The sequence below is a fragment of the Lagenorhynchus albirostris genome, chromosome 1 (genome assembly GCF_949774975.1).
Source record: "Lagenorhynchus albirostris chromosome 1, mLagAlb1.1, whole genome shotgun sequence".
NCBI classification, from domain to species: domain Eukaryota; kingdom Metazoa; phylum Chordata; class Mammalia; order Artiodactyla; family Delphinidae; genus Lagenorhynchus; species Lagenorhynchus albirostris.
The window spans coordinates 172,818,536-172,845,811 of NC_083095.1; the positions used below are offsets into that span (position 1 = coordinate 172,818,536).

Below are 27,276 nucleotides of genomic sequence, written 5' to 3' on the forward strand. Positions count from 1 at the left end.
TGCAAATGTATTTCTTCTTGAAGTGGTGCTGTTTGCTTTTGGTGACGTGCCCCAACTTTGAGAGAGGTTCCCTAGTCATCCATCTTGGAAGTTGGGTTTGTCAATTTAGTCAGTTTCTAACAGCCAAATCCCCCGTTTGCTCTCCTCAGCCTGGAAAGCCTTAAGCTAACAGCCCCTGAAAGGCGGAATCCAGCACGCAGATGTGGAGGAATGGGCAGGCCAGATTATCTTTCCACCTCCTTGGGGTCAGGGAAAAAAGGTGGAGGGCGGCAGGGTGCAGTGTGGGGTGGATACAGACGGCTTCTGGGAGAGCAGTCGGCCTGCATCCAGCCTGTCAGAACGAGGAAGAAGGTGCTGGGTAAGTTTCCTCTTCAGGGAGTAGAATATTTTTTTCCCCCTTTTACAGTGAAATTGGAACAGTCCTGGGAAAATGGGACAGGTGTCACCAATCAAGACACGGGGCTGTTTACCCAACTCAGCTGAGGGGCCCTCAGGAAGAGAGAGTCTTGATACGAAGAAAACTACAATTTTTCGAAACACGAGGTAGTCCCTGCAGGTTGGGAATGGGCGTCTGTACGTGGATCGCCCTCTGACAGGTGGACACGGGAGAGGGATGGGCAGTCAGAATGCGCCTCCGAAATGGGAGGCCAGAGGGAACTCTGGGTGCGTTTCTCCAATCTGTTAGAAAGGCTATTTCCAGGTACCTTCCCTGGCACAGCGTGCCCTACTAAACCCACTGCGGCTGGGCTGAGGAGGGGCGGCCCCCCTGGCGAAGAGAGTGTGGGGCAGAGGTTCACTTTGCTCTAAGTCTCTGGGTTTCGGCCGGCGAAGAGAGGGAGAAACCAGGAGGGGCCGAGCTGGAGCGAAGGCCGCTCCAGCCCTGGGGCCGAAGCAGCCTGGGAGGCGCACAGAGCCCGGCCCTGAATCCACCCGCCGCTCGGCCGCCAGATAACCCTGGGAGTTAAGCTCCCAAAGAGAAAACAAGGCAGCGCCTGGCACGTCTTGCGCGTCCCCGGCCTCGAGGCCCCCTCCCCCAGCCATAATTGGACACGGGCGCCGATTTTGGTGCAATGCGAATTAGCTCCAGTCGCCCAGTCGGGAGGGCCAGGCAGGCTCGGGGAGCGCCAGCCGCTGGCGGGCGCCGCGCCGCCCGAGTCAACGCCCACCTCCGCCAGCATCCCCGCGGCCGCCGCCTCCCGTCGCCATAACAACCAGCCCCCGCGTTCGACCCCGCGCAGCGCCCGGACGCCCGGGGAGGACGCCCCCGCCCTCGGCGCCCGGCATCCGGGTGGCCTCGCGCCCCCGCCCTCGCCCCCGCCCTGCAGCGTCCTAGCGCAGCGCAGAGGCGCCCTCTCCCGCAGCCGGAGAGGAAAGCCCTCGCGCCCCCGAGACTTGACTTTGCGGAATTAATAAAGCAGCCCCGGGGGGCCGGGGTCCTCCAGCACGCGCCTGGGCGCCCGCACCTGCCTGGGTCCCCCGCACCTGTCCTCTCCTGGGCTCCAGGGCGCGCGCGGCGGCGGGGAGCGTAGCCGGGCGGCGACGGCGGTGCCCCGGCGTCCGGGGCACGGCGTTCCCGGAGAGCAGGACATCCCCGAAGGCGGCAGCACGCGGGAGGCGGGGAGGCGGGAGGCGGCCGGGGCGCGCGGGGAGGGCGGGGAGCCCGCGGGAGGAGGAGGAGGGAGGGAGCAGGGCGGGCGGCTGGGAGGGAGGAGAAGGGAGGCAAGAAAGTAGCAGAAAGTGAGGCTGGCAGCCGGCTGCAAAGGAGCCGGGCGAGTGGCGGCGGCGGCAGGAAGTCTGTGCCCGAGACGCGCAGAAATAAGAGCCAGGGAGGGACCGCGGCGGCGGCGAGAGTGAAAGAGGAAACTGCAGAAGAGGAAGCTCTGCCGCAGCACAAAGTCTCCTCCGGCTCCCGCGCCGAGCATCCCCGCGCCGCCAGCCCAGCCCTCCCGGACCGGATCGCCGCCGCCGCCGCCGCCCCCGCTGCGCCCGCGCCGCCGCCCCCCCGCGCCCCCGCGCTCGGGCGCCCCCTCCTCGCGCGCCCACCCCGGCCCCCCGCGTCCCCGGCCGCTCCGCCTCGCCGCCCTCTGCGCACGCCGGCCTCGTCTGCCATGGCCCGGGAGAACGGCGAGAGCAGCTCCTCCTGGAAAAAGCAAGCTGAAGACATCAAGAAAATCTTCGAGTTTAAGGAGACCCTCGGAACGTAAGTGGGGACCGGGGAGTAGAGGGTGGAGATGGCAGCGGCCGCGGGTGCAGAGGTGGCTCCCGCTGCCACCGCCGCCGCCACCGCGGTAGGAACCGGCGGGTCGCCGCGTCCTCATTGTCCAGTTCTCGGCTCTGCGTGCCCCCCTGCGTGCCGGCCGCGTGGGTCGCCCCGCGGGCCCGGGTGGGAGCCGCTCCTGGGCGGGGGAGGCTCTGGGCTTTCGGGGTCAGTCGCAGACGGGCGACTTTTCACTTCCCTGACACCGCCGCCCTCTCGACTTCTCCCCACGCGTGACTGTGGGCTGAGCATGGTGGATATTCCTGTTTACTGGCTGCGTGCGTCTACTCACCATGTGCATGGGTGCACCGTGTCCGCGAGAGACGTGGTCACGAGAAAATCGGGCTCCAGGCATTCCCATTTCTGTCTTTCCGTTATGTATCCTTATAGAATTGACATCTTCACGTACTAGGTGTAGGCAAGACTTTGGATGGCCGCGCAATTAAGGAAGGGAGGAATTTCGCAGTGTTCAGGGTCACGTGTGGGCAGAGCCTTACCTGAGCGTCTGTCCATTTCACCAGGCTCGGCAGCACACGCTGGGGTGCGGGTCGCCAAGGGAGGGTCTGCGAGGGTCGCTGTACCGGTGGTTTCTCTCTAGGGCTGTGTGTAGTCCGAGGCTGGTGGCGGAGTAACCAGAAGTCCATGGCAGGAAGGCTCCGAGCATGTGCTGCTCCATTCAGCTGCTGTTCCCTTTCTGCCTAGGAGTTGGTTTTTGTTTGTTTTGTTGTGGAGTGCCTCAGAATAGGTAGGGAGGCTGATAGTGAAAGAGAATCGGGCACTGCTGGAAGAGTCTGAAATTGGAGTTATTTTCTCCCCTCATGTGATCGGTATCTGTCAGCATATACATTCATACACATATGTGCTGTATGAACCGAACGTTTTGCAGGGGTTCATGGAGGTGTTAATTAGGCTGGGAAGAGATAGACGAGGTGTTTCATAAGAGAAATCAGTGTGCTCTTCTCTCCTGTCTTCCTTAAACCCCCTTTACTTGTTATTGTGGTTGGTTTGCTTTTCCAGGACCACATTTTCAAACCCAGATTGTTTTCTGTCCCATACTCAGGGTCCACTGAGTTGTTTGGTCATTTTCCCTCCCCCAGCCGCGCGTCTGCAGTGGTCCCCCAGAGCCCAAGATGTGAAGGTAGCATCCCTGCCATGCTTCTGATCCTGGGGACGCACACTTGCCGAGGATGAGAATAGGGTCTCCCAGCCCTTGTGCTCGCTTCAGGAACACAGTCTACCTGTGGGTGTAGACTTTCTGTCTGTTGGAAAAAACCAGAAAGGACGTAGCCTTTTCATAGAGAGGGGCTTGGGGCTGCCTTTTAGCATGGCCTGTTAAGGGGTGAGGTTTTGCCCATAACTTTAGAAAATTATCATTGAGGTTTATTTGGGTTTGGGGTAGTGACTCTGAGGTGCTTAAGTTGCCGAGAAAGAAGAAGCGTGTGCTTGCTGGTCATCCTGAGACCGATCGCCTCAGATGAGGGGATGGGAGAGAGTGGAGTCCCATCATGAGAGAATGCGTTCCTTTGCCAGGCGCATCTCCACCCGAGCCCCTCGAGCTGGTCCCTCTGCCTGCAGCCTCCAAGCAGACGGATGCAGCTCCCCTGACTGCCTCCTGCTCCCCGGAGAGCCGGGTAGCTGCCCCTCTGCCGTGGCTGGGCTGCTCAGCCCCATGAGCTGTGGCTTCATTGAGTGGCTCTTGCTGTGGCAGGTGCTGTTTGGGTATGACTGCTGGTGGTTCCACCTCTGGGCAGGATGGGGACTTGACTCATGGTGACGGAGAGACTGTACAGCTCTTGCAGAACAACCTCTTGGACTCTGGCCACATTCCCCGTGAACCTGGGGATGGGTCTCTGTTAGGGTTCCAAAGCTTTGCCTTCTGTCTTGGAAAGAATTCTTTGAAAAGAAGCTTCCCGCTATGGTCCTGTAGTGCTGACAGGGGTTCTAGAAGAGTGAAACACAAACAATAAAATGATCAAAATGTTTTCACTCTGACCCAGCAATCCCACTACTGGGCATATACCCTGAGAAAACCATAATTCAAAAAGAGTCATGTACCAAAACGTTCATTGCAGCTCTATTTACAATAGCCAGGACATGGAAGCAACCTAAGTGTCCATCAACAGATGAATGGATAAAGAAGATGTGGCACATATATACAATGGAATATTACTCAGCCATAAAAAGGAATGAAATTGAGCTACTTGTAATGAGGTGGATAGACCTGGAGTCTGTCATACAGAGTGGAGTAGGTCAGAAAAAGAAAGACCAATACCGTATGCTAACACATATATATGGAATTTAAGAAAAAAAATGTCATGAAGAACCTAGGGGTAAGACAGGAATAAAGACACAGAACTACTAGAGAACGGATTTGAGGATATGGGGAGGGGGAAGGGTGAGCTGTGACAAAGTGAGAGAGAGGCATGGACATATATACACTACCCAACGTAAGGTAGATAGCTAGTGGGAAGCAGCCGCATAGCACAGGGAGATCAGCTTGGTGCTTTGTGACGGCCTGGAGGGGTGGGATAGGGAGGGTGGGAGGGAGAGAGACGCAAGAGAGAAGAGATATGGGAACATATGTATATGTATAACTGATTCACTTTGTTATAAAGCAGAAACCAACGCACCATTGTAAAGCAATTATACTCCAATAAAGATGTAAAAAAAATGTTTTCACTCAATAGCATGATAATAATAATAGTAGTAGTAGTAAAGGTAGGTGACTTTATTAAATGAATACCAAGACCCAGTTGTTATTCTAAGTGCCTTAGGTATAGTAACTCATTTTACTCTCACGTTAACCTGATGAAGTGGGTATTTACTTTTATCCCCACTTGGCAGATGGAAAAACTGAGGCAGCAGAGAAATTATGTGACCTGCCAAACCGGAGCTACTTATTAAGTGGAGCTGATATTCGAATCTAGGCAGAACAACCTGTGATTATGCATGTGGGGTTGAGCCCCTCTGTGGATTATGTAACAGCAAATGTTAATAATAATTTGACTAACTTGAGTATTTGGAAAGCTAATTTTCATATTAAGGTAAAGAAAACCTAATTATCCAAACATGTAACATGTGAAAGCTTTTGGGTTATCAACACCTCTTGTCTCTTGGACTTTCTAGAAGTGGTCCAAAGTTCAGGATGCCTGTTTTGCCCTGGGCCAAGTCCAGTGATCCTGACCTGGGTCTAAATAGAGGTCACTTCTGCTTCTGTTAGTGTGGATTTTGGCTTTGGGCTCTACACTTGTTTGCAGTGGAACCTAGCATCCGTCAGGGGTGTCAACAGTTACAATTGGGATTCATTTCCAAGGTACTCTGCAGGCCCAATCATTTTGTTTGTCACACTTTTACCATATGCCTTTAGGATCCTAAGGCAGGAAAGCCCTGCCAGGAGCCAGATTGTCAGCCCACAGTGTTAAAATGCTTTTAAAATAAAGCACTGTGAAGGCTCAAGGAGCACTCACTTGGCAAAACCTTGTAATCTGATATCTGGCTGCCTGATCCCGGTACCTTTCCATGCAGAGCACAACCTCTACTGTTGAAGGGCAGAGGGTCAAGCCATTTAGACCATGTGGTCAGCGGGACCTTGCTGGAGGGTGGGAGCCAAATGGGAGTGAAGGGTGGCCCAGAAGGGTGGGAAGAGAGCTGGAGGAAGCAAAGGACAGCATAGGGGAAGGAACCCACTGTGTGGTTTGGACCTGGGTTTTCTGATGCACCCCTGAGTCAGGCCTCAGGAGAAACCTCTCAACTTACGACCTTCAGTGTGGCACCCTTTGAAGGGGAATCCCAGGCCCTAACCCTGGCTCTGAACAAGGTGGGAAGGCTTAATTACTGTTTATTAATCAACACCGTGTTTTCAGATCCCTGCCTGGCACGCCAGATTAATGTGGGATCAAATAAATGTTGTGTAACAGCAATTAGGAGTCGTAAACATTTCTGCGGAGTGTTTGCCGAGGCCGTTCAGGCCATCTCTACCGTAGGTGTCTTTCCACGTCTTCTGAACCAAGACAATGAAAATAGGCCATTTGGAGAAAGATACAGATGGGAAGAAAGGTTTGACCGTGGTGTCCAGGAAGTACCGCAGACTCATGGAAGTGGCTTCTGTAATTGCCACGCCATGAAAGGCATCTGAACAGAGGAGGCCCTGAGAGTTGACACAGAATGCTTCTCCCAATATACCTCATTTGTTCCCCCAGAGTATGGAAATGGCATGTTCTGGAAAATAGATCTTCATCTCTGCAGGGTATGAATACACGCTTTTCTTACAGACCGAATGTTTTGTGCTGAAGTAATTGCTGTTTGTGGGGGGCTGGAGCGGGCACCATGGAGGCCTTGGGCCTGGGCTCAAGGTCTGACTCAGCCGCTGCTGGGGTGTGTGGCCTGTGGGCTGCTTGGTCATTTTTCCACATGACCTGGTCTTAGCTTCCTCACCTGTAGAATCAGGGGGAGGGCAAGGAAGATGGGATGATTTTCAAGTGTCCTTACAACCCTAAGATTTTTTTGGCTTGTCTAGGTAACGAAGGCACTCACTATAATTTTTCGGGAGCTTACATGTGTAGCTAGAGCAGCTTAGCCCTATTTGGAGGGACATTTTTATGGCCAGGCTAGTAGCAAAGTGATACAGCCCAGGACAGGAAGTGTTATCCCGCTTGATGTCAGTAGCACAATGCCTTTGCTTCATGAAATGAGTGCCTGCTGGGTGCTGCTTTAGGAGGAGTATAAATAGAAATTTCTGTGGGACCAGCGCTGTCTTTTCCCACTAGTATCTTCCGTACATGCCTTGTTCTGAAATTGCTCAATCAGTACACCTGTTGAGGACACAGATTGATTTATCTGAAAGGCCGGGTAGAACACAGACTCACCTGTTCTTTTGTGGGAGGCAGGTGTGTGTGTGGGTGTAGGGGGAGAGGGAGATTGCAGAGCTACCCGAGGTGATTTGTGTGTTTGACCGACTGATTTAAGAGTAATTTTTCTGAGACTACTCAAAATTTTAGTCTGTGAAAAGCATTTAAAAGAATATTACCCAGAGGAGCAGAGAGGTGGGCAGCCCCCAGAGTGCCCCCCGAGGGTATCCCAGCTGCGGCATTGGTTAGAAGTTTGCATTTTTCAGCCCTTTGTTTGAGGCGTGATATAAATTCAGCCTCCTGTACATTTAAAAATATCTATCGAACACCTGCTATATTCTAGGCACCGGTGCACGGTAGCGGGGAGTACAGCAGCGAACAAGCAGACACAAATGCCTGCTTTCCTGGAGCTCACATTCTGGTGAGGAAGCCAGAAAATAAAAAAAAAAACACATGAATCAGGAAGATGTAGAGTATGTTATCTAGTATACACGTTAGGGGAGAAATGAAGCAGGGAACGGGGATTTTTGGGAGGGGGAGGTGATGGTGGCTTGAAGCAGGGTAGCCAGGGAGGGCCTGGCTGAAGAGCTGCTATTTGAATAAAGATCTGGAGGCTGCATTGGGGCAGCTGAAGGTAAAATGTTCCGGTCGGAGGGAACAGCAAGGGCTGTTTTGAGCAGAGGTGTACCTTGACCTGACTCAGGTGTTTCCATCATGGCTGTGGTTGCTGTGTTGAGAATGAATGGACGGGTTCAAGGGCAGAAGCGGGGAGACCAGCTCGGAGGCTATGGAAACCATCCAGGGGAGAGAGAATGGTGGTGGAGGACTGGGGTGCTGCTCTGGGGGTGATGAGAAGTGGTTGGATTCTGGAAACATGTGGAAGGGAGAGCCGATAGGAATTGTTGGTAGATTGGGTGTGGGATGTGAGATTCGCCAGGGATTTGGGGTTGGAAGAAAGATGCTGTTTGTTGCTTTTGGTCAGTTTTGTTCCAAGGATTTTCTGAGCACCTGCTCTGTGGGCACAGCAGGGCTGTCCATGTTCTGGGAAGCTCTTGGAAAGAGCTTGGAGGGAAAACTCAACATCCTTTGGGCTCCTGGGTTCTCCTTGTGAGGGACTCTTGGATTTATTTATTTGTTTATTTTAAAAAAATTAAAAAAAATCTTTGGCCACACCACGCGACATGTGGGATCTTAGTTCCCCCACCAGGGATTGAACCTGCACCCCTTGCATTGGTAGCATGGAGTCTTTTTTTTTTTTTTTAACATCTTTATTGGAGTGTAATTGCTTTACAATGTTGTGTTAGTTTCTGCTGTATAACAAGGTGAATCAGCTGTATGTATACATATACCTCATATCCCCTCCCTCTTGCGTCTCCCTCCCACCCTCCCTATCCCATTGGTCTAGGTGGTTATAGGGCACCGAGCTGATCTCCCTGTGCTATGAGGCTGCTTCGCACTAGCTATCTATTTTACATTTGGCAGTGTGTATATGTCCATGCCACTCTCCCACTTTGTCCCAGCTTACCCTTCCCCCTCCCCATATCCTCAGGTCCGTTCTCTAGTAGGTCTGTGTCTTTATTCCCGTCCTGCCCCTAGGTTCTTCATGACCATTTTTTTTTTAAGATTCCATATATATGTGTTAGCATATGATATTTGTTTTTCTCTTTCTGACTTACTTCACTCTGTATGACAGACTCTAGGTCCATCCACCTCACTACAGATGACTCAATTTTGTTCCTTTTTATGGCTGAGTAATAGTCCATTATATATATATGTGCCACATCTTCTTTATCCGTTCATCCGATGATGGACACTTAGGTTGCTTCCATGTCCTGGCTATTGTAAATAGAGTTGCAGTGAACATTGGGGTACATGACTCTTTTTGAATTATGGTTTTCTCAGGGTATATGCCCAGTAGCGGGATTGCTGGGTCATATGGTAGTTCTATTTTTAGTTTTTTAAGGAACCTCCATACTGTTCTCCATAGTGGCTGTATCAATTTACATTCCCACCAACAGTGCAAGAGGGTTCCCTATTCTCCATACCCTCTGGAAGCATGGAGTCGCAACCACTGGACTGCCAGGGAAGTCCCAAGGGACCATTGGATTTTAAGGCTAATCTCTTTCTTTCCAAGAGCTTGTGTCTGGGATGGGCTTTTGAAATATCTCCTGTTCTGTCACAGGGGGAAGTCATGATAGGCTGGACATTTGAGCAGCTGGACGAACTGCTTAACTTCCTGTGAAAATGCTGGGTTTTGCCTCTAGAATTATCAACAGGAAGATCACTTTGACAGGTTTGTAGGTTACCTACAACTCTCCCACTTGATTTGGGAATTAAAGCCCAGACATTCTGTGAAAAATAATAAACATGCAAACTCCTGCTACGTCTTTCTTTGATAGGATGTTTTATGTTTGGAGAGAAAAAGCCAAAAGTTTTTCTTGGTTGCAAAAAAGATAAACCCTCGTGGCCTTACTGATTAGTACGGTGGGATCTGGGAAATTGCACTTTTTTAGAGCTTGGTCCCGGAGGGGCTAATGAAGACTAGGTCTCAAGTAGAAATTTCTGGATCAAACTTGGCAACCGAGTGGACAATAATTAAACTTGGCAGGTGGACTTTCTTTTCCTCTCAGAGGAGGATTTTAGGGGTTAACTTGTTGAGCTTTTTTTGGCTGGGTCTCCATAAATCCCTTTAATCTTTCCTTTCCCCAAATAAATCTCCGTAAATCCCCTTCAATCTCTCTCCTTCTCCGCCTCTCCCCTCTGGGAGGGCTTAGCATTGGTCCAGCAGGGCACTGTCACATTATTGGACAGCTTACACCCACAAGGGTGGACCCCAGGACCTCACATTGCCTCCAGTCCTCATGAGATTTTGCAGGAATCGCCAGGGAGCCCACAGCCCCTGGGGACACATTTCTTTAATTGAAGAATGAACCACTTATGGGTGGCCAGCACGAAGCCTGGAGCCTGACTCGAGGTGGTCCATCCAATGCACAAGGACACATGGACCCTGGGAGACATGCCAACATTACCTTCTTTTGCAGTTCACGTTGGGTGCCTCCCTTTGACTCCCTGTGGTGCAGGAGATCACCTTTTCCTTGGGCTAGTTTTCTGTTAGACCCTCCTTGATTTTTCAAAATGTTTATGATGCAGTATGTGGATTCTTCAGGTTCGAATCAGACCAGATGGGTGCCACAGGCCAAGTTCATTCCATGGCAGACCAAGTTCATTCCCTATCTCCAGTGGTCAGCTGTGGGTCTCGTGTTGTTTTTCCTAGTATTTCAGCAGGATTCAGAGATGGAGGAATGCGTTTCTTGGTTAACACCAGATCTTGAGGATAAGCCTAAAGACAGCATATTGGCTGAGGCCAGGCAGGGGAGGCATCAGGAGGCAATGAACCGTACTAGAAAGGCAGCTCCAGCACCACCCTTCATAGCTGCATCCCTCTTGATGTCCATCCTTCATCTTTCTGAGTTAAGATGCAGATGGAAGTTGCCGCTTGTGGGATTCCTGTAAGGATTCAGTGCCATCTCTGAGGTGCCTGGCACATAACTGGGATTGAGTAAACAGCAGCTGCTGTCAGGTTTTACTTGCCTTCAGCAGCTGTGGTGGAGGATAGCTACCCTCAGATATTCAGGGCCAGCGCTGTGAGGAGGAACGTGTCAGTGTCTGTTGGAAATTGATTTTTGGAAGCTCCTGGGGCAGAGATGCAGAACAGTGCATACTTAACCTCCCCCCCGCAAAGTTGATTTAAGAGATCATCAACAAGTCCTCTGTCAACCAGGGAAGAACATTCGCTGGATATTCCGCGGGGCGCAGTCCTGAGCTGCTAAGAACGGAGGATCTGAGGTCACCAGGCCATGGGTGCACATCCTGGGTCCACTGATTCCTAGCTATTAGGTTTTGGGCAAATGATGTCACCGTTCTCGGCCTCGTGCCCTCATCTGCACGACAGGCTAACACTAGCACCCGATCTAAGGGTTGCAATGAAGGTTAGATGAGGGCGCGTGGAAACCCCTTAGTGCATGGACATGGCTGTGAATCTGTGTGCAGGAAATGCTCCTTCTCTCTCCTTAGCCCCTGCGGGGCTGACACCCTGCTCCTCAGAGGCCACGTGCCCAGATTTGGGGGGTCCATTGCACCATCCAACACATGCTTCCCACAGGAGGCTGGTTGGTTCCCCTGGCGCTGGTGTTCACCAAGAGCCTCAGCTCCAAACGTCCTCCAGGCCAGCTCGCATGTTGAGTGACCTAGTTTGCTGCATACATAGACTCATCCCCTCCCTGGGTTATGTCATCAGCTTTGTCTCTCTGCACCTCTCCCTGCACCCTGAGCTGCTTTTTTTTTTCTTCAGTCTATCTCTACATCAGCTTGTGCAAGACGCTCTTCTAACTGCAGTTTCTGTTGTCGCCAACAGCACTTAGATCTTGGTGCAGCTGTGGCCCTTCTTGAAGCTGAAACGTGCTTCTTTCTGGGAATGGCTTCAGTCTTACCTGCGTTGGTTTCTGATTGAAAATAACGTTTGGCTTGGAGGACTGAAGTAACTTGTTGATTACAGTATTCCAAAACGTCACTGACTTTTGTGAGTTTAAATTCTCTAGGTAGTGAGTTTATTTTAATGCTAGAGTTTTCAAAAATGGCAATGTGTCTAGGTATAGACCGCATGAACGTGCATAACAATTTACTCAAAAATAACCTTATCAGGGATTGTGTGATGGAGGGTGGGAGATCTCAGAAGTTTAATTTCCCAGGTTGCAGCATGTAGATAAAACAGTCGGAGAGCTCATGTCTGAATCGGGTGAAATCCCTCATCTTGGCTTCTCCATGTTAGACCTTTCCATGGCCTGACCAGGTCTGGGGTCCCAGATTATTGGTACCTCTGCAGTGCAGTGAGCATGGGAAGAAGAGGCTTCCCAACTGGACAGAGTCAATGTTTTTACTGGTTGAGAGGCCCCCTCTCTGACATTTATAACCACGGCTTACATCACTGAAATTGCTTTTACTCCAACCTGGATTAGGGGCTGTAAGTAGAATCCTAAAGGTATCATATTCAACAAATACGATACCTGCACACAATGCCATCCCCTCCCACCAAGGCCCACAGTGTTGTGGGAAAAAAAACAAGAAGGAAATGAAGCTGTGCTAAGTGGAGAGGTCTGGTGGGATGATGGGGGGGGGCAGACACCCCAGGGCCCCTGCCCCCTGCCCCCCTGGGCTCTTCCCATTTCTTTAACCTTCATAAAAATGGCTGCTCGAAATTTGCCTTAAAACATTAGAAGATACCAATGCCTTGAAATAGGTTGAGAGACCAGCCATCTGTGATGTAAGTGATTTTAAAGAAAGTGCTTTTTCCTCCCACGTGAAACTGACAAGAACTAGCAGTTTGGCTGGAAGACGGGAGGAAAGTAGGTAATTGTGGTTTTGGAGCTCTGGGGGGGGGAAGTGGGGAGGTGCAAATGAGTTCCAAACTGGGAAGTTGAAGGCCAAGTGAGGCAACTGGGAGAAGGATCCCAGGCCGACAGACTGATTAAATAAACTGGGTTCTGACGCCTCCCTGGTGGTCCAGTGGTTAGGACTGTGCTTCCACTGCAGGGGGTGCGGGTTCGATCCCTGGTCGTGGAACTAAGATCCCATGTGCTACGTGGCCAAAAACAAACAAACAAACAAACAAAACTGGGTCCTAGACTGGCCCGGGCTCCGAAAGGGAGGCTGCTGTGGTACTGCCTCTGTGACCTCCCCCCTCCCCTCCTCCCCCAGCACAGCCCCGGCTCCCAGGACCCGGCTGGGACATTCACACTGTCATTCAGCCTCACTGGGCATTGGTACTCAAGGCTTCTCTAGGTGTGAGCGGGCTCCTTACCCCCATGAGACATTTCACTTTCCTTAAAAAATATGCCTTGAACAACCACCACACCCAAAAGGTGAAAATGAACTTCGGGGGCAGACCTTGTATAAAAGTTGGGGACAGCCTGTATCTGGCCGTCGTGTACAGGAACGATGCTGCTGGGATTCGCTCTGCCTGCGTTAGCGTGGCCAGTGTCAATGGAATTTGTGGTCCTAGTCATTATAAAAAAACCTCTGATGTTGACTTTTTAGGGCCCTGTTGGCTCCTTTGACAGCTGGGAAATAGAAGACATAATATTTGGGTGTGTGTGTTTCTTAATTGTGGTTAAAAAAATGCATAACTTAAAATTTACCATCTTGACAATTCTTAAGTCGTTAGGGCCCTTTTGGCTCCTTTGACAGTTGGGAGTTAGAAGACCTCGTATTTGAGTGTGTGTGTTTTTAAGTTGTGGTTAAAAAAAATACATAACCTAAAATTTACCATATTAACCATTTTTTTAAAAAATAAAATTATTTGTTTATTTATTTTTGGCTGCGTTGGGTCTTCGTTGCTGCGCACGGGCTTTCTCTAATTGCGGCGAGCGGGGGCTACTCTTTGTTGTGGTGGGCCGGCTTCTCATTGCAGTGGCTTCTCTTGTTGCCGAGCACGGGCTCTAGGTGCGTGGGCTTCAGTAGTTGTGACTCGCGGATTCTAGAGCGCAGGCTCAGTAGATGTGGTGCATGGGCTCAGTAGTTGTGGCTCGCAGGCTCTAGAGCGCAGGCTCAGTAGTTGTGGTGCACGGGCTTAGTTGCTCTACGGCATGTGGGATCTTCCCGGACCAGGGCTCGAACCCATGTCCCCTGCATTGGAAGGCGGATTCTTAATCACTGTGCCACCAAGGAAGCCCCCATCTTAATCGTTTTTAAGCCTGTAGTTCAGTGGCACTAAGGACATTCATGTTGTTGCGCAACCATCACCACCATCCATCTCCAGAACCTTTTCATCTTCCCAAAGTGAAGCTTTATCTCCATTAAACACTCACTCTCCATTTCCCCTCCCTCCGGCCCCTGGCAACCCCCATTCTGCCTTCTGTCTCTGTGAATTCAGCTACTCTAGGTATCTCCTATAGGTGGAATCAGACAATTTTGTCATTTTGTGTCTAGTGTATTTTATTTAGCGTAATGTCCTCAGGGTTTTTGCCTGCCCTTTTAAGGCCGAATAATATTCTATTGTATGGCTAGACCACATTTTGTTTATTCATTCCTTTTTTTTTTTTCCTTGCGGTACGCGGGCCTCTCACTGTTGTGGCCTCTCCCGTTGCGGAGCACAGGCTCTGGACGCGCAGGCCCAGCAGCCATGGCCCACGGGCCCAGCCGCTCCGCGGCATGTGGAATCTTCCCAGACCGGGGCGTGAACCCGCGTCCCCTGCACCGGCAGGTGGACTCCCAGCCACTATGCCACCAGGGAAGCCCTATCCATTCTTGATGAACACTTGGGGCTGCTTCTGCCTTTTGGGTTTTGTGAATAATGCTTTATGAGCATGGCTGTCCCTCTTCAAGTCCCTGCTTTCAGTTCTTTTGGTTCTTTCATTTCATACCCAGAAGTGGAGTTGCTGGGTCATGTGGTAATTCTGTGCCTTATTTTTTGAAGTACTCGCAGACAGTTTTGTGCAGCTCTGTGGTGTTTTGCAGTTTGCAAAATACTTTTACATCCACGATTCCTGCTGCGCCTTAGGACAGCCCTGCGAGTGGAGAGCAATCATTGCCCTCATTTTACAGAGAAGAACATGGAGGTTCTGAGAGGAGATGAGTCAGGAGAAAAGGTTGCTCAGTGGCGCGTGGAGGTTGGAGCGTCTTCCGACTCTGAACTCAGTGCTCTTTCTCCCCCATTGTGCTGCTTACAAGCTGGTTAGTGGGGACAGTGGGAACAGAGGACACTGATGGATGAAAAAGGTACGTCCTCATTCTGTGGATGTGGTGTGGTTAGGAGACCATCGGAGCCCGTTGTGTGCTGTCAACCAGCTCTGGTTTGTAACCTTGCTGATTCCATGGTGTAACTACTCCCACTGGAACCACTTAAAGCTACCCCTGGTTTAACAACCAATTGCAGAATTCTTTTTTTTAAAATATTAATTAATTTATTTTTGGCTGTGTTGGGTCTTTATTGCTGCGTGCAGGCTTTTCTCTAGTTGCGGCGAGCGGGGGCTACTCTTAATGGTGGTGCGTGGGCTTCTCATTGCGGTGGCCTCTCTTGTTGTGGAGCACGGGCTCTAGGCTTCAGTAGTTGTGGCTTGCAGGCTCAGTAGTTGTGGCTCGTGGGCTCTAGAGCACAGGCTCGGTAATTGTGGCACACGGGCTTAGTTGCTCCGCGGCATTTGGGATCTTCCCTGACCAGGGCTCGAACCCGTCTCCCCTGCATTGACAGGCAGTTTCTTAACCACTCTGCCACCAGGGAAGCCTCCAAAATTCTTGAATGAGGCTCTTGTGAGCACGTGTGAGTTGACTCAACACACCTTTGGAGGAAGTTGACGTCAGGAGATCTGAGTTCAGTTCTGGCTCTGTAGCTTCAGAAGTGTGGAACCTTGGTCATATCCTCTCTACGTCTGGATTACCTTGTTTGTTAAATGGGGATAATGACACCTGCTTCCATTACAGACCTGTTGTAAGGCCTGAATGAGATAAGGTATGTGCAGTAAGGCTTTATACAAATAGAAGATATTATGTTGCAAAGATTATAGCTTTAAAATAGTTCTTTCACATAAATGTTGGTGTCATGCATACTCTTTGGAACCTAGCTATCATCTTTTGGGCACGGTTCCCGAGAAGTTGGGCCATGGTCAGCCTTGACGCTGAAAGCATCAATGCAAACCCCAAAGTTTCATAGTATATTTTATCTAGACCTGTTCAAGTGTATGTTGTTTTTGTTCTCAGTGTTTAAGCAATTGGTACGTTCAGAAAAATTCTTTAAAAATTATAAAAAGGACATGTCATCCTGGTAGAGAATTTAAAAAATATGGAAGAGTATAAGGAAGATGATGAGAACTAGGTGGCTGGATGGGTCTTGGGTCATCAGTCCCTCTAGGGGGCGGGGAGATCTCAGGAGAGACCCCAGCGGTCAGCGTTTGGGGGTGGGTCTCTGGGGGGGTGGGGTGGGGCTGTGGTTATTCACTCACTGCTGTGGAGATATTCCAGTATTTTACCAACTGGTCTGATTGGACCACTGCACACCGGTTGAGTATCGGCTCTGGAAATAGGAGTGGTGGTCTTTGTTGAATGCGGTGGGTGTCCGATGTTTTTCAGGGTGCCGGTAGTTTGTGTTAGTTTGGTGCTGGTGGTGATGCCATCATTGGGATTATTGCCATGATTACCCTCTCTACTCTCATCACCACCTCTAAACACCTACAGAGTCAGCAGTGGGACAGAACCAGGTGCCAACAGGAGACCCTGCTCAACAGGCTTCCAATGGGCTAATCACCTATGTGAGAAGAAGGAGGTAAAAAAAATATTCACATCCAAGTGTGCCTGACTCCCCTCGGTTGGCGTAGGACACAGGAACCTAGATTCTCAGTCACTTCATGGCATGAAATAATTACTGTTCACTCTGGACTGAATATTTGTGTCACCCCAAATTCATGTGTTGAAATCTAACACCCAATGTGATGGTATTAGGAGGTGGATATTAGCATAATATCCTCAAGGTTTATCCACATGGTAGCATGTGTTAAAATTGCCTCCCTTGGGCTTTGGGAGGTGATTAAGTCATTGAAGGTGGAGCCCTCTTAAATGGAATTAGTGCCCTTATAAATGAGACCCCAGAGAACTCCTTTGCCCCCTCCACCATATGAGGACACAGCGAGAAGGCAGTTGCCTTCTCGAACTAGGAAGTGGGCTCTTACCACACCCCAGCTCTGCCCATGTCTTCATCTTGGACTTCTGGGGGCCCTGCTTGGCTGGTGAGGCTCCCAGGCAGGGTTCCAATGGGGCATGGACGTGGCAGCCTCTGAGTCTTCAGGATCAGTGTGGCCGCTCTCCCCACCCCTCAAGGCTGTTCCTGGTGGCCTTCCTTTCCTGTAGGAATTCTTGAATGTATAATATATTCCCTAAGTGTGATCTCATCCTAGGATCGCAGGAATGGTCCAGGTAGATGCAGGGGCCTCCAAAAAGCTTGGTTAATCGTGAAGGTACTAAGAGCTGGGTGTCCTTCCAAAGCTTTCCAGGAATTGGGAGTTTGAGGTCTCTTCTAGCATGGCCAGGGAGTCAGGCCCTAACCCTGCAGAAAACTTCTGGGTTCATTGAACCCTGAGTAAACTGGGCCCCTCTCTACAAGCCAGGTCTGCCCCATAGGAATGAGGGAAACTTGAACTAGTCCTGGTGCTAGAAATTCCAATGGGTTTGTCTGGCCAAAGCCATCTGGAAATGTGCCTTCATTTAGTTGCCTTGGTCAGGCTTCAGGTAAGACTTTGGAGAATTGTGAGACTGATTCCACAGTTTTTTCTTTTAAAAAAAAAAGTCATCAGATATTATAGACCGAGATTCTGCTCTGTGCCAGGCACTACGGAAGTGCTGATAAGACAAAATGTGGTTCTTGTCCCTGGGGAACTTTTGGGGGGGACAAACATGTAATTACACTTCAGTGTGATAGTGCTGCATGGTGGGGACACAATATGGAAGCTGCAAAGAGGGGCACCTTGCCAGAATTGGGGCTCAGGGACGGTGAGCTGGGCTGTTGCCTAAAAAGTCAGGAGTGGAAAAGATCTAGCATTCTTCATTACTTAAAGAGCTCCTGCTTTATGCCAAAGAGAAAGCTGTCTTCTGTAAGACAAAGGAAACATACAGTTTTAATAATAATAATAGCAACCATTTATTGAGCACTTACTAGGTGCTAGGCACTATGCCAACTACAGTATTTTACATGAATTTTCACAATAAATCCTCATAGCAGCCCAATATAATAGGTTCCACTGTCATCACCATTTTAGAGATGAGGACACTGAGCCCCAGAGAGGTTAAGTAACTTGGCCAAGGTCACACAGAACTATGTGGAAGAATTGGGATTTGAGCTTAGGTTAGGTTATCTGTCTGGGGCCAAAGCCAGTGCCCTTAACTATTAGATCATTGTACTAACATTCTACCGACTTCATAGGTTGGCAGATTTTGTCCCCTGAACTCTTAACACAGCACATGGTGACATAAGCATGGGGCAAAGTGTTTTGGGGTTTCCAAGGGAAGGGAAGTAATTTTTATCAGAAATAATAGATGGAGACGAATCATAAGAGCAGGTAACTGAATTGTTTTCCTAGTAGAGCTTCTCCAGTGGCCCATTTCCCAGATGGCAGCCGTGTATTCATTTAACCAGTGGTGGTTAAGCTCTCACTTAGGGCTGGTGCTGTACCAACTGGAGATTCAGTGGCAAATGAGAGGAGTGGTCCCTGCTGTGTCCTCCAGACGTGCTAGACCTGTTCTGACCTCTGTGTCCTGCTCGTGTAGGTCCTCCTGTTGCCATCGCTCCCCATTGATTTTCCAGGGTCTTAAGATCACTTAAGTCTGCTCTCTTCCATCAAGTTTCCCCAGACATAAGCAACCCACTTTGGACTTCTCTGCTTCTGTTCTTTCCAGTCTTAGAATCATTCTGTTGCGGGTCAGCCGTTGCAGGTTTTTTCCTTTGTGAGAATTTTCTCCAGCTGGTGCAGCTCAGAGCTGCTCGCTGGGGACATTCTCACACACGTGGTTTCCCTCCCGGCTGTTTCCCACAATGCCTTCCACCCTGAGTAATAGGTGGAGAGTGTGTTTGGTTCCGTGTTAAAAATCCCAAGTAATAAAATTGTCTCCATGGTCCGTTAGGAAGCTTGCTTTTCTAAATGTTTGCATTACTGATAAGCTCTTCCGAACATTCTGCCCGTATTTTCTCCCCCTGGATTTCATCTTCAGATCGTCACCACTTTTCCACGTGTGGCTTACTCAGCCGGTGGATTAGCTGCGGTGAATTTTTAATCTGTGGGGCTTTGCTTGCTTCCTCCCTTTGGCAGCCTCTTTCTCTTGGCCGCCGTGGGGCTGCGCTCGGAGAAAGGAAACTGGTCGTCAGGCTCCAAAAAAGAGTCCTCCTCAATAGGAAGGCCCAAAGCTAAACAGAAGTGATATTTGGATCATCACATCCTGCTCTTCATTTTGCGGCCATGGTTCGTTGTGTCCTGTGGTATCCTGTTAAATACCTCTACTTTCTATTATTTTCCATCTTGGAATTTCCCCCCAAACGTGGCTTGTTGCAGTCTTGAGGTACTCATGGAAGCAATATGTAGTTGGCTTTTTTCATCTTTTCCTTTGCAATCAGGGCTTTCTTAGTTTTATGACTTTTTTCTGCATGCTAGTGTGTCCAAACCCAGGGGCGATCCAAGGGGTAGTTGGCAACTGTGCTGTTTTTCTTCTGAAGGTGTGATGTCTGTGGAACTGATGATGGGATGAGAAATTTCTGGGCACTTACAGTAGTCTTTCCTGATGTTCTTTCCTTCAAAATTCAACAAACTCTTTGTCTCAAAGTCCCGGATTCATTGACTTGGAGGTAAAAGTTTTCCTTGCTCTCAGTACCTGGGCCAAACCTCCTGAGTGCAAAAATGTGCAGCTTTTCTTTTGCCAACCTATTTTCTGAGGAGGTCGCTGGTGTCCCTGGGAAGGTGTGGAGGCGGCTTGAAAAAACCTAATAATGGCTACCAGTATTTGAATATCTTCCAGGTCTGAGGTCTTTCACTGGCCACTTGGCCACTTGAAGGGTCATTTAATCCGTCAGTAACCCTGTGAATTAAGTACTGTTGGATAGTTGAGGAGAGCTTACTGGTCCCAGGGCACGTGATTCATAAGTCACAGGACAGCGATTTGGACCTAGATCTGTCTGAAGAAGCTTCTGGAAGGCTGTGCCCAGCTCACAGCTGTGTTGACTGGGGTGAAGCAGGCTTCTCCAGGGTGTGTCCTGGCGTGGTCCTGGGGGCTCTGACAGGGAGACTTGTGTCCTTGTGTGTTATGACCGTTGTCACTGAGTCTCCAGAATGTCACGGCGGCCACCCTTCTCCTCGGGCCCATCAGAGCCTTGCTCTGGAGCTTGGAGCCTGGAAGTAGTATGATGTTCAGCGTGCGGGTGAGGACACTGCCACTTGGAGTTCGTGCCCTGGCTCAGGCTCGTCAGAAACCTCTGTGCTGGAGTCCTCCCTGGAGGTCTGGTGCTGAAGACTTTGCCTTCCAATGCAGGGCTGTGCAGGTTCGACCCCTGGTCAGGGAGCTAAGATCCCACGTGCCTCTGGGCCAAAAAATCAAACATAAAACAGAAGCAATATTGTAACAAATTCAGTAAAGACTTTAAAAATGGTCCACATCAAAAAAAAAAAAACCCTTTAAAAAAAAAAAGAAACCTCTCTGCTGAGAGAGAAGTGGGCCTCCTCACAATGTTACAGGCTGAGGTTAGATTTCGTTATCACGTGGCAATTTCCGTACTGGCAAAATGAAGAAAATCATATTGAAAACATCGAGAGAACCCTGAGATTTTAAATCAGACTATTTGCCAAAAAGAACAAAACCAAGCCAAGACAGAGCACTCACCTCAGGGTTCTGGCAAACAAAATGCTTTGGAACTTAAAAAAATACACATCATTTATAGCATAGATATCCATTAGCAAAAGGTCGTGGAAAACACAGGCAGATAGCCAGAAATTCAGACCAAGTCTGGTTGATTTTCTCAAATGGCTAAAATATGTACAGGAGTATGATTCTAGCCCCGGCTCTCCTTTATGAGCTGGCGTTGAGCTCGTTCTTAGTGGCAGTTGAGTGACAAGGGGACAGATATTCTTGACTCCCAGTTCAGTGCTGTTTTCCTCACTGAAGGGTTTTTTTCTTTTTTTTTATTGTTGATGTTCTGCTCCCACTAAATAATTAGCTTTGTTTTCTCATTGCAATGTATTGTAAGTGCTTTTCAAAAATGTGTTAGAGCAGATTTACTTTTTCTCAGGGCTTGTTAATTAAAAAAAATGACTATTAGTTGTGCAATAAAGACCTCATCATATATGATGGACCTCACATGGTTTCTTTATATTTTCATTACTTGGAAAACACCAGGAGAGAGCCAATAGGAATATTAAACGTGTTGAACACCTTCTCTGTTAAGAAAGACGTACCAGCACAGTATGCCACGTTACTCATTGTTTCTTTTCAGGTTATTTTTTTTTTTTTTTTTTTGTGGTACGCGGGCCTCTCCCGTTGCGGAGCACAGGCTCCGGACGCGCAGGCTCAGCGGCCATGGCTCACGGGCCCAGCCGCTCCGCGGCATGTGGGATCCTTCCGGACCCGGGCACGAACCCGTGTCCCCTGCATCGGCAGGCGGACTCCCAACCACTGCGCCACCAGGGAAGCCCGGGGTTCTGTTTTAAAATCTGTTTCTCTAATGATTTTTATGCAAGATGACCTTTTCCTGTTGTCACAGGCAACTTCTTAGCATAAGAAGCAGTTAACACTGGATCTTGTATTGAGTTCACATCCAGAGGTATCAGGAGCCAAACTGTTTAACGTTCCAGTTTGAGATTCTGATTTTGCATGTGGTTAATTTTGGAGAAAGCATCTGACACATGTAGCTGAGCTCACAGACCAGTTCATAGTCCTTTTGGCCTCGTTGCTATGGAGTCCAGAGTGACCTCTGGGGCCCTGGACGCCCACCCCTCCTGGGGCCAGCATCCTGGGTGTGCAAGCTTCATAGTCACACGGGGCCCTGCGCTCAGAGGGCCCCAGGCTTCGTTTAATGAGCTTTGCCCGCTGTCTTGAAATTCTTAATATTTTTTGAACAAGGATCCCGCCCCCCCCCCCACCATTTTCATTTTGTGCTGGGTTCTGCAAATTACATAACTGGTCTGATCCCTTTTAATAATAAAACGTTCCTCTCCACTCCTTTCAGCCTAATATCAAAGGTCTTTTACTGATTGATTAAAATTTTCTTAGGGCTAGTTGTTAAGGTTTATCAAATACTGAAGTTCATTGGATTCTTGGGAAACCCTTGTGATATTGTGATATCTTGGGTAATGAACACTACCCGGGTATGGGCATAGAACTTTAAGTATTAAAAAAATCTCTGAGGCACTACTTCGCAAAAATCTGAGGTGCTCCTAGAATGTTGTGGCCTGCTGGCTTTCTTGGTATTATTAGGGATCTTGTAAGTAGGTCGTGGTCTGTGGACGGGGAGACAGCATTCTCTGCCCAGCTTACCTCCTCACCAGCTGTGTGTGTGTATACTGCTGAGCCTCTATTTGTAATTCATAAAATGGGGATAATAATGGCCCACACTGTATAGGATTGCTTGGAGGTTTTGGTGAGATGACTCATGTACATTTTTTTTTATTTGCATAGTGTCTGGTATATACCAAATGCTTAGTAAATGGTAGCTGACATCGCTTCATTTGGGGCCTGTTTTTGCCACTCTGATTCATGGCCAAATATGATACCTCTAACTCCCAGTGAGAGATTGTTCAAAAAAATGGGTCATCAAGTAGATGGATCGACGTGAATCCTTTAGGAGAGCCTGAAAAAGGGGAGTGTCATTTTGAGATGTCGTTCCCTGCATATGAAAGGCAGGGATTGATAAGTTTCCTGGCAATTGCTAAGTCAGAGAGTAGCCAGAAATACTATTCGGAGTATCAAATTGAAAAGAGGTAAGACTGCAGCTCCGTGTGTGTGTGTGTGTGTGTGTGTGTGTGTGTGTACACACACACACACACACACACACACCACCCTACTATATTACAGGCCCTATGGATACAAAATGAAAAAGTCACATATACACACTATGATCTATAAAATACATAAACAACAGGGACCTTCTGTACAGCACAGGGTACTCTGCTCAATATTATGTAATAACTTACATGGGAAAAAAATCTGAAAAAGAATGGATATATCTATATGTGTAACTGAATCACTTCACTGTACACCTGAAACTAACAGAACATTGTAAATCAACTCTACTCCAATATAAAATAAAAAACTAAAAAACAAAAGCAAAAATCCGAAATGAAAAAGTCCCCATCACTTCTCTCCTCAAGGAGCAATTAGAAGGGACTCTTTCATGATATTTGCTACATGATTCCTCAGAACTGGAAAAAGGGAGGCATTTGCTCCTGTGGGTTTTCTCTGATGTAAGATCTGTAGGGTCTTAGGGCTTTGGTTACAAGGCATGATGGGAGAAGGTGGATGTGTTAATAAGTGTGTTTGGCCTGCATAACTGTAACAGGGAGTGGGACGGTAATGGGGTCAAGAGGAAGGGGAAAACTCTGATTTCAGGGTTTCAGATGAACCTCTTCTTCCTCGGGTTTGAATCCTGCAGAGCACGGACCATGATACTGCTTCAGCTTCTGATTAAGTGGATACACGATTTCAAATACGAGCTAACGGTTCATGGTGCTTCAGGGTTTCAGTCACACTTGTCGCCTCTTTTATGTAATGATGATTCAGTTTGACAACAGAAAGGAGGCCAAAAAATCCTTCCTTGCAGAAGCAGGTAAGATAATGACACGTCTGCTGTCGTGTGATTGCTGCCCTTATAACATGGATTGATTTTTGCATCCGGATCAACATACTTTAAAAGAGCATTTCTCAACTCGTTGAAGGCTCACATAGTCAGTAGTGATATAATTGGCTAGTTGGGCATTTATCCATCTCTTTGGGGTTAAAATGAATGGTAAGAGGTTCCGGTGGAAACAATACTAGGTACTACCTGTGTGAAGTCGCTGGTGCATCTTATGAATTTCATCCATTTAGATTTTGTTGAAAGCCTTCCTCTTCCCATTAGACTTAAAGAAATAAAAAGGAGGTGGAAGTGAAAAGAACCCGCTGTGCCTTTAAAGTCATTGTAAAAGGAGGTCAGGTTTGTACATACATGGAGCACTAACAATGGGATCGGCGACTTACGGAGTCACAGAGTTAATGCCACCCCCTTCCTGGTGTGCGCACAGCTGGACTTGGCCAAATGTGATGAAAATGTGAACACTTCAAGGAGAGGTCTGGGGTAGCATTTCTTCAATGGCAGATCAGAAGAAGTAGAACAACATCAGGTTTTATGGTGGATCACGTCACCCCATCCCTCTGGCAACCAGGCCCAGCCCAGGGCTGTGTCCTGCAGTCCTCACTCGTGTGGCCGTGAGCACATTCGAGGACGTCTTAGATTTTCAAGCTTCAGCACGTTGACTCTGGAGAGGGCCTGGCGAACATCTGGTTCTTTGATCAGGCTGAGAAAGCAGAAGGCCCCCAAAGGGTCAGCTGGGGGCCTTCTCCAGGGCCACACCGCGCAAGGTGGCGGGGTCAGTGCCAACTCCCAGAGCTTCTGTGCATTGCACATTGGGGCTCTTTGCAAGGTTGCATTGGGATTCCAGATGCTAAACTAATTTAGGGGACAGAAATACATGTATGTTCTCCTGTGAAATGAATAAAAATGACCTCAGTGTTCCTTCTTCTTGTCCTACTTCTGATTCGTTATCCAGATCTCAGGGAGGCCCAGGAGTGTAGTAGTTGGGGACGCTGTCTCTGGCTGTGGTGAGAATTAAGTGCACTGACACATAAAGTCTTTAGCCAGCACCTGCTACAGCGTAAGTGCTCATTCAACACCAATTCTCCCTGTCAAGAGCTGCGGGAGACAGGTGAGGAAGGAGTGCACTGGGGACTGGGTGTAGTTTTCTGTGCTTTATGACCACGTGGCCTTCAGCCTGGCTGTGTGCTTTGACGGGACAACTTTTATTTCAGGAGACCATGTGGAGGAGGAGCCCCTGTCTGCCAGATTATTGTTGGATTTATTTCTCTTGTTGCCTGATGATTTTTAGTTGTTGATGAATGGTTTTATCTGGCTGACTTTGCTAATTACAAGACGGCCCTGCGTCCGGGCATGCACACGTGTGTGTGTGTGTGTGTGTGCGCGCGCGCGCGTGCGTGCCTGCGTGCTGTTTGCATATGGTAGGCATTTTATGCTGGCTTAATTGTTTTGTGTTGTCTTCGTGGCTCAGCTAAGCCCAGCACCTGGACCAGGGGAGGTGTCCTGGCTGTGATTGTGGAATGAGTACAAACTGGGTACTGGGTTTAGTTCTTCTCTTAATAACTGCTGCCCGGTGGACAGAGCCCCTCCCCCTTGTTTTTTACCCCTGCGTGCCAACATGCTAAACTTTTTGAGACAGGAACTGTTGTCAGGTGCCTACAATTTTCTTTTTTTAAAAAAATTTTTATTTATTTATTTATGTATTTATTGGCTGCATTGGGTCTTCGTTGCTGCGCACAGGCTTTCTCTAGTTGCAGCGAGCGGGGGCTACTCTTCGTTGTGGTGCACGGGCTTCTCACTGCGGTGGCTTCTCTTGTTGTGGAGCACGGGCTCTAGGTGCGTGGGCTTCAGTAGTTGTGGGTTGCGGGCTCCATAGCTGTGGCTCGTGGGCTCTAGAGTGCAGGCTCAGTAGTTGGTGGCTCACGGGCTTAGTTGCTCCGCGGCATGTGGGATCTTCCCGGACCAGGGCTCGAACCCGTGTCCCCTGCATTGGCAGGCGGATTCTTAACCACTGTGCCACCAGGGAAGCCCGGTGCGTACAATTTTCACAGCTAGAAAAATACACTGTCTAGAAGAAGGCTTCAAAGAAGACAGAGCAAACCTCTCCAAATTGATTAGAATCTCAGCCTGAGTTTTCTGAAGCTCATGGTGTGGTGTCCAGGAGCAGCCTGGCTTCCCCTTCTCGATGCTGGTACATCCGCATTAGCTCATTGATTGGACAGTTTCAGATGTGCCAATTGGCCGGGGTTGGGAGGATGCTAATGTGGGAGAAGGGAGGGGTTTGGCAGTGCCATCGCTGATTAGTTTCCAGAGTGTAGACGTGGCCTTTTGGGGGATACAAGGTAAGAGTAAAGCTTTCAGTTCATTGCCTCTTTTCCTCTGCTCCCCTTTTAAGGAAAACAGGCAAACAACAGTTGCCTAAGCTCATATTTGGAATGTATTAATGAAAACCACGTTTTAGGATGTGTGCCAGGTCTCTCACTGTATAGCCAGCCCAGTATCCTGCACCTTTATCTCTATAAGACCGTGAAACGGTCATGCACATCACAGCCTTATGGTGTGTATCTCGTTCATTTATTCCAGTTTCTGAACTACTTGTGGATGAGCCTGACACACTTTTTGGTCACTGACAGAGTGTCAGAAATGAAACGGAAGATGTACCTGTCTGTCTACCGTAATACAGAGAGATGAACAATACTAATATTGTTGAGAAGGGTTTTCAGCCACACAAGTTTGAAAACCAGAAATTATAGTGGACCAGACTACTCCATTTCCTGAACAGTTTAGTTAAGAAATACTTCTGCCACTACTAGTGATAATAGCACCTACTGTGTTCCAGGCACTTTATGAGTAATACGTAATCTTCACAGCCTCCCTGCAAGGAAGGAGTTTTTTTTTTTTTTTTTTTTTTTTTTGCGGTACGCGGGCCTCTCACTGCTGTGGCCTCTCCCGTTGCGGAGCACAGGCTCCGGATGCGCGGGCTCAGCGGCCATGGCTCACGGGCCCAGCCGCTCCGCGGCATGTGGGATCCTACCGGAGAGGGGCACGAACCCGTGTCCCCTGCATCGGCAGGCGGACTCCTAACCACTGCACCACCAGGGAAGCCCCAAGGAAGGAGTTTTATCCTTAAATTTTTTTTAACAGTTGGCACAGAGAGGATAAGTATCTTGCCCAAGGATGCACAGGTAAGAATGGAAAGATCTGGGATTTGAGGCCAGGTCTTTTGAAGTCCAGATGTTTCCCCCTGTACCTCTGTCTATGTGTCCTGGCTAACGAAGATGTTGCTCTCATACAATTTGTTTAGGGGTCAAACTGGATAATCCAGGTTTCAGGGTGTAGTTTTTAATCTGAAGTATTTGGTATGACTAAATAATCAAGTTAAGTAACTGTCAAATCCCTCTTTGTTCTAGGATTTACAGATTTAAATACAATTAGACTAGATCTTGCCAAATGTTTTTTTTTTAGCCTTTTGTGGTAAAACTAATTTTGGAGAGCAGCAGAATGAGAACTCAGGGAACATTCAAGCAGGGAAATTGACACAGAATTTCAGAACATGCTCAGAATAAAGTGGAAATTGACACAGAATTTCAGAACATGCTCAGAATAAAGTCTTCCTTTCTGCAGGGAATTGAGTAGCTGACAGCTCAGGGAACCGTCAAATTGACTTTAACTTCATGCGGGCTGCTTGGGCTTTATATTAGCAGTTGTTTATTTCACCAGACACAGGCATTGAATTTCATTAAATCTGTCCATTTCAAGCCTTCTTGAACTTGAGAATTACTTGAGATTTTCTTTAACATGTCACT

General features: G+C 48.7%; 1 protein-coding gene across 1 annotated transcript in view; it reads left to right on the forward strand.

Moving 5' to 3' along the window:
- Positions 1-2,072: 2,072 nt before the first annotated feature.
- Positions 2,073-27,276, forward strand: part of CAMK1D (calcium/calmodulin dependent protein kinase ID) — a 417,459-nt gene continuing 392,255 nt past the window's right edge. The window contains exon 1 of the mRNA XM_060160644.1: positions 2,073-2,200. Within this exon, the coding sequence (XP_060016627.1) occupies positions 2,109-2,200 (92 nt within the window). The 5' untranslated portion in view covers positions 2,073-2,108. The remainder of the gene's footprint in view (positions 2,201-27,276) is intronic.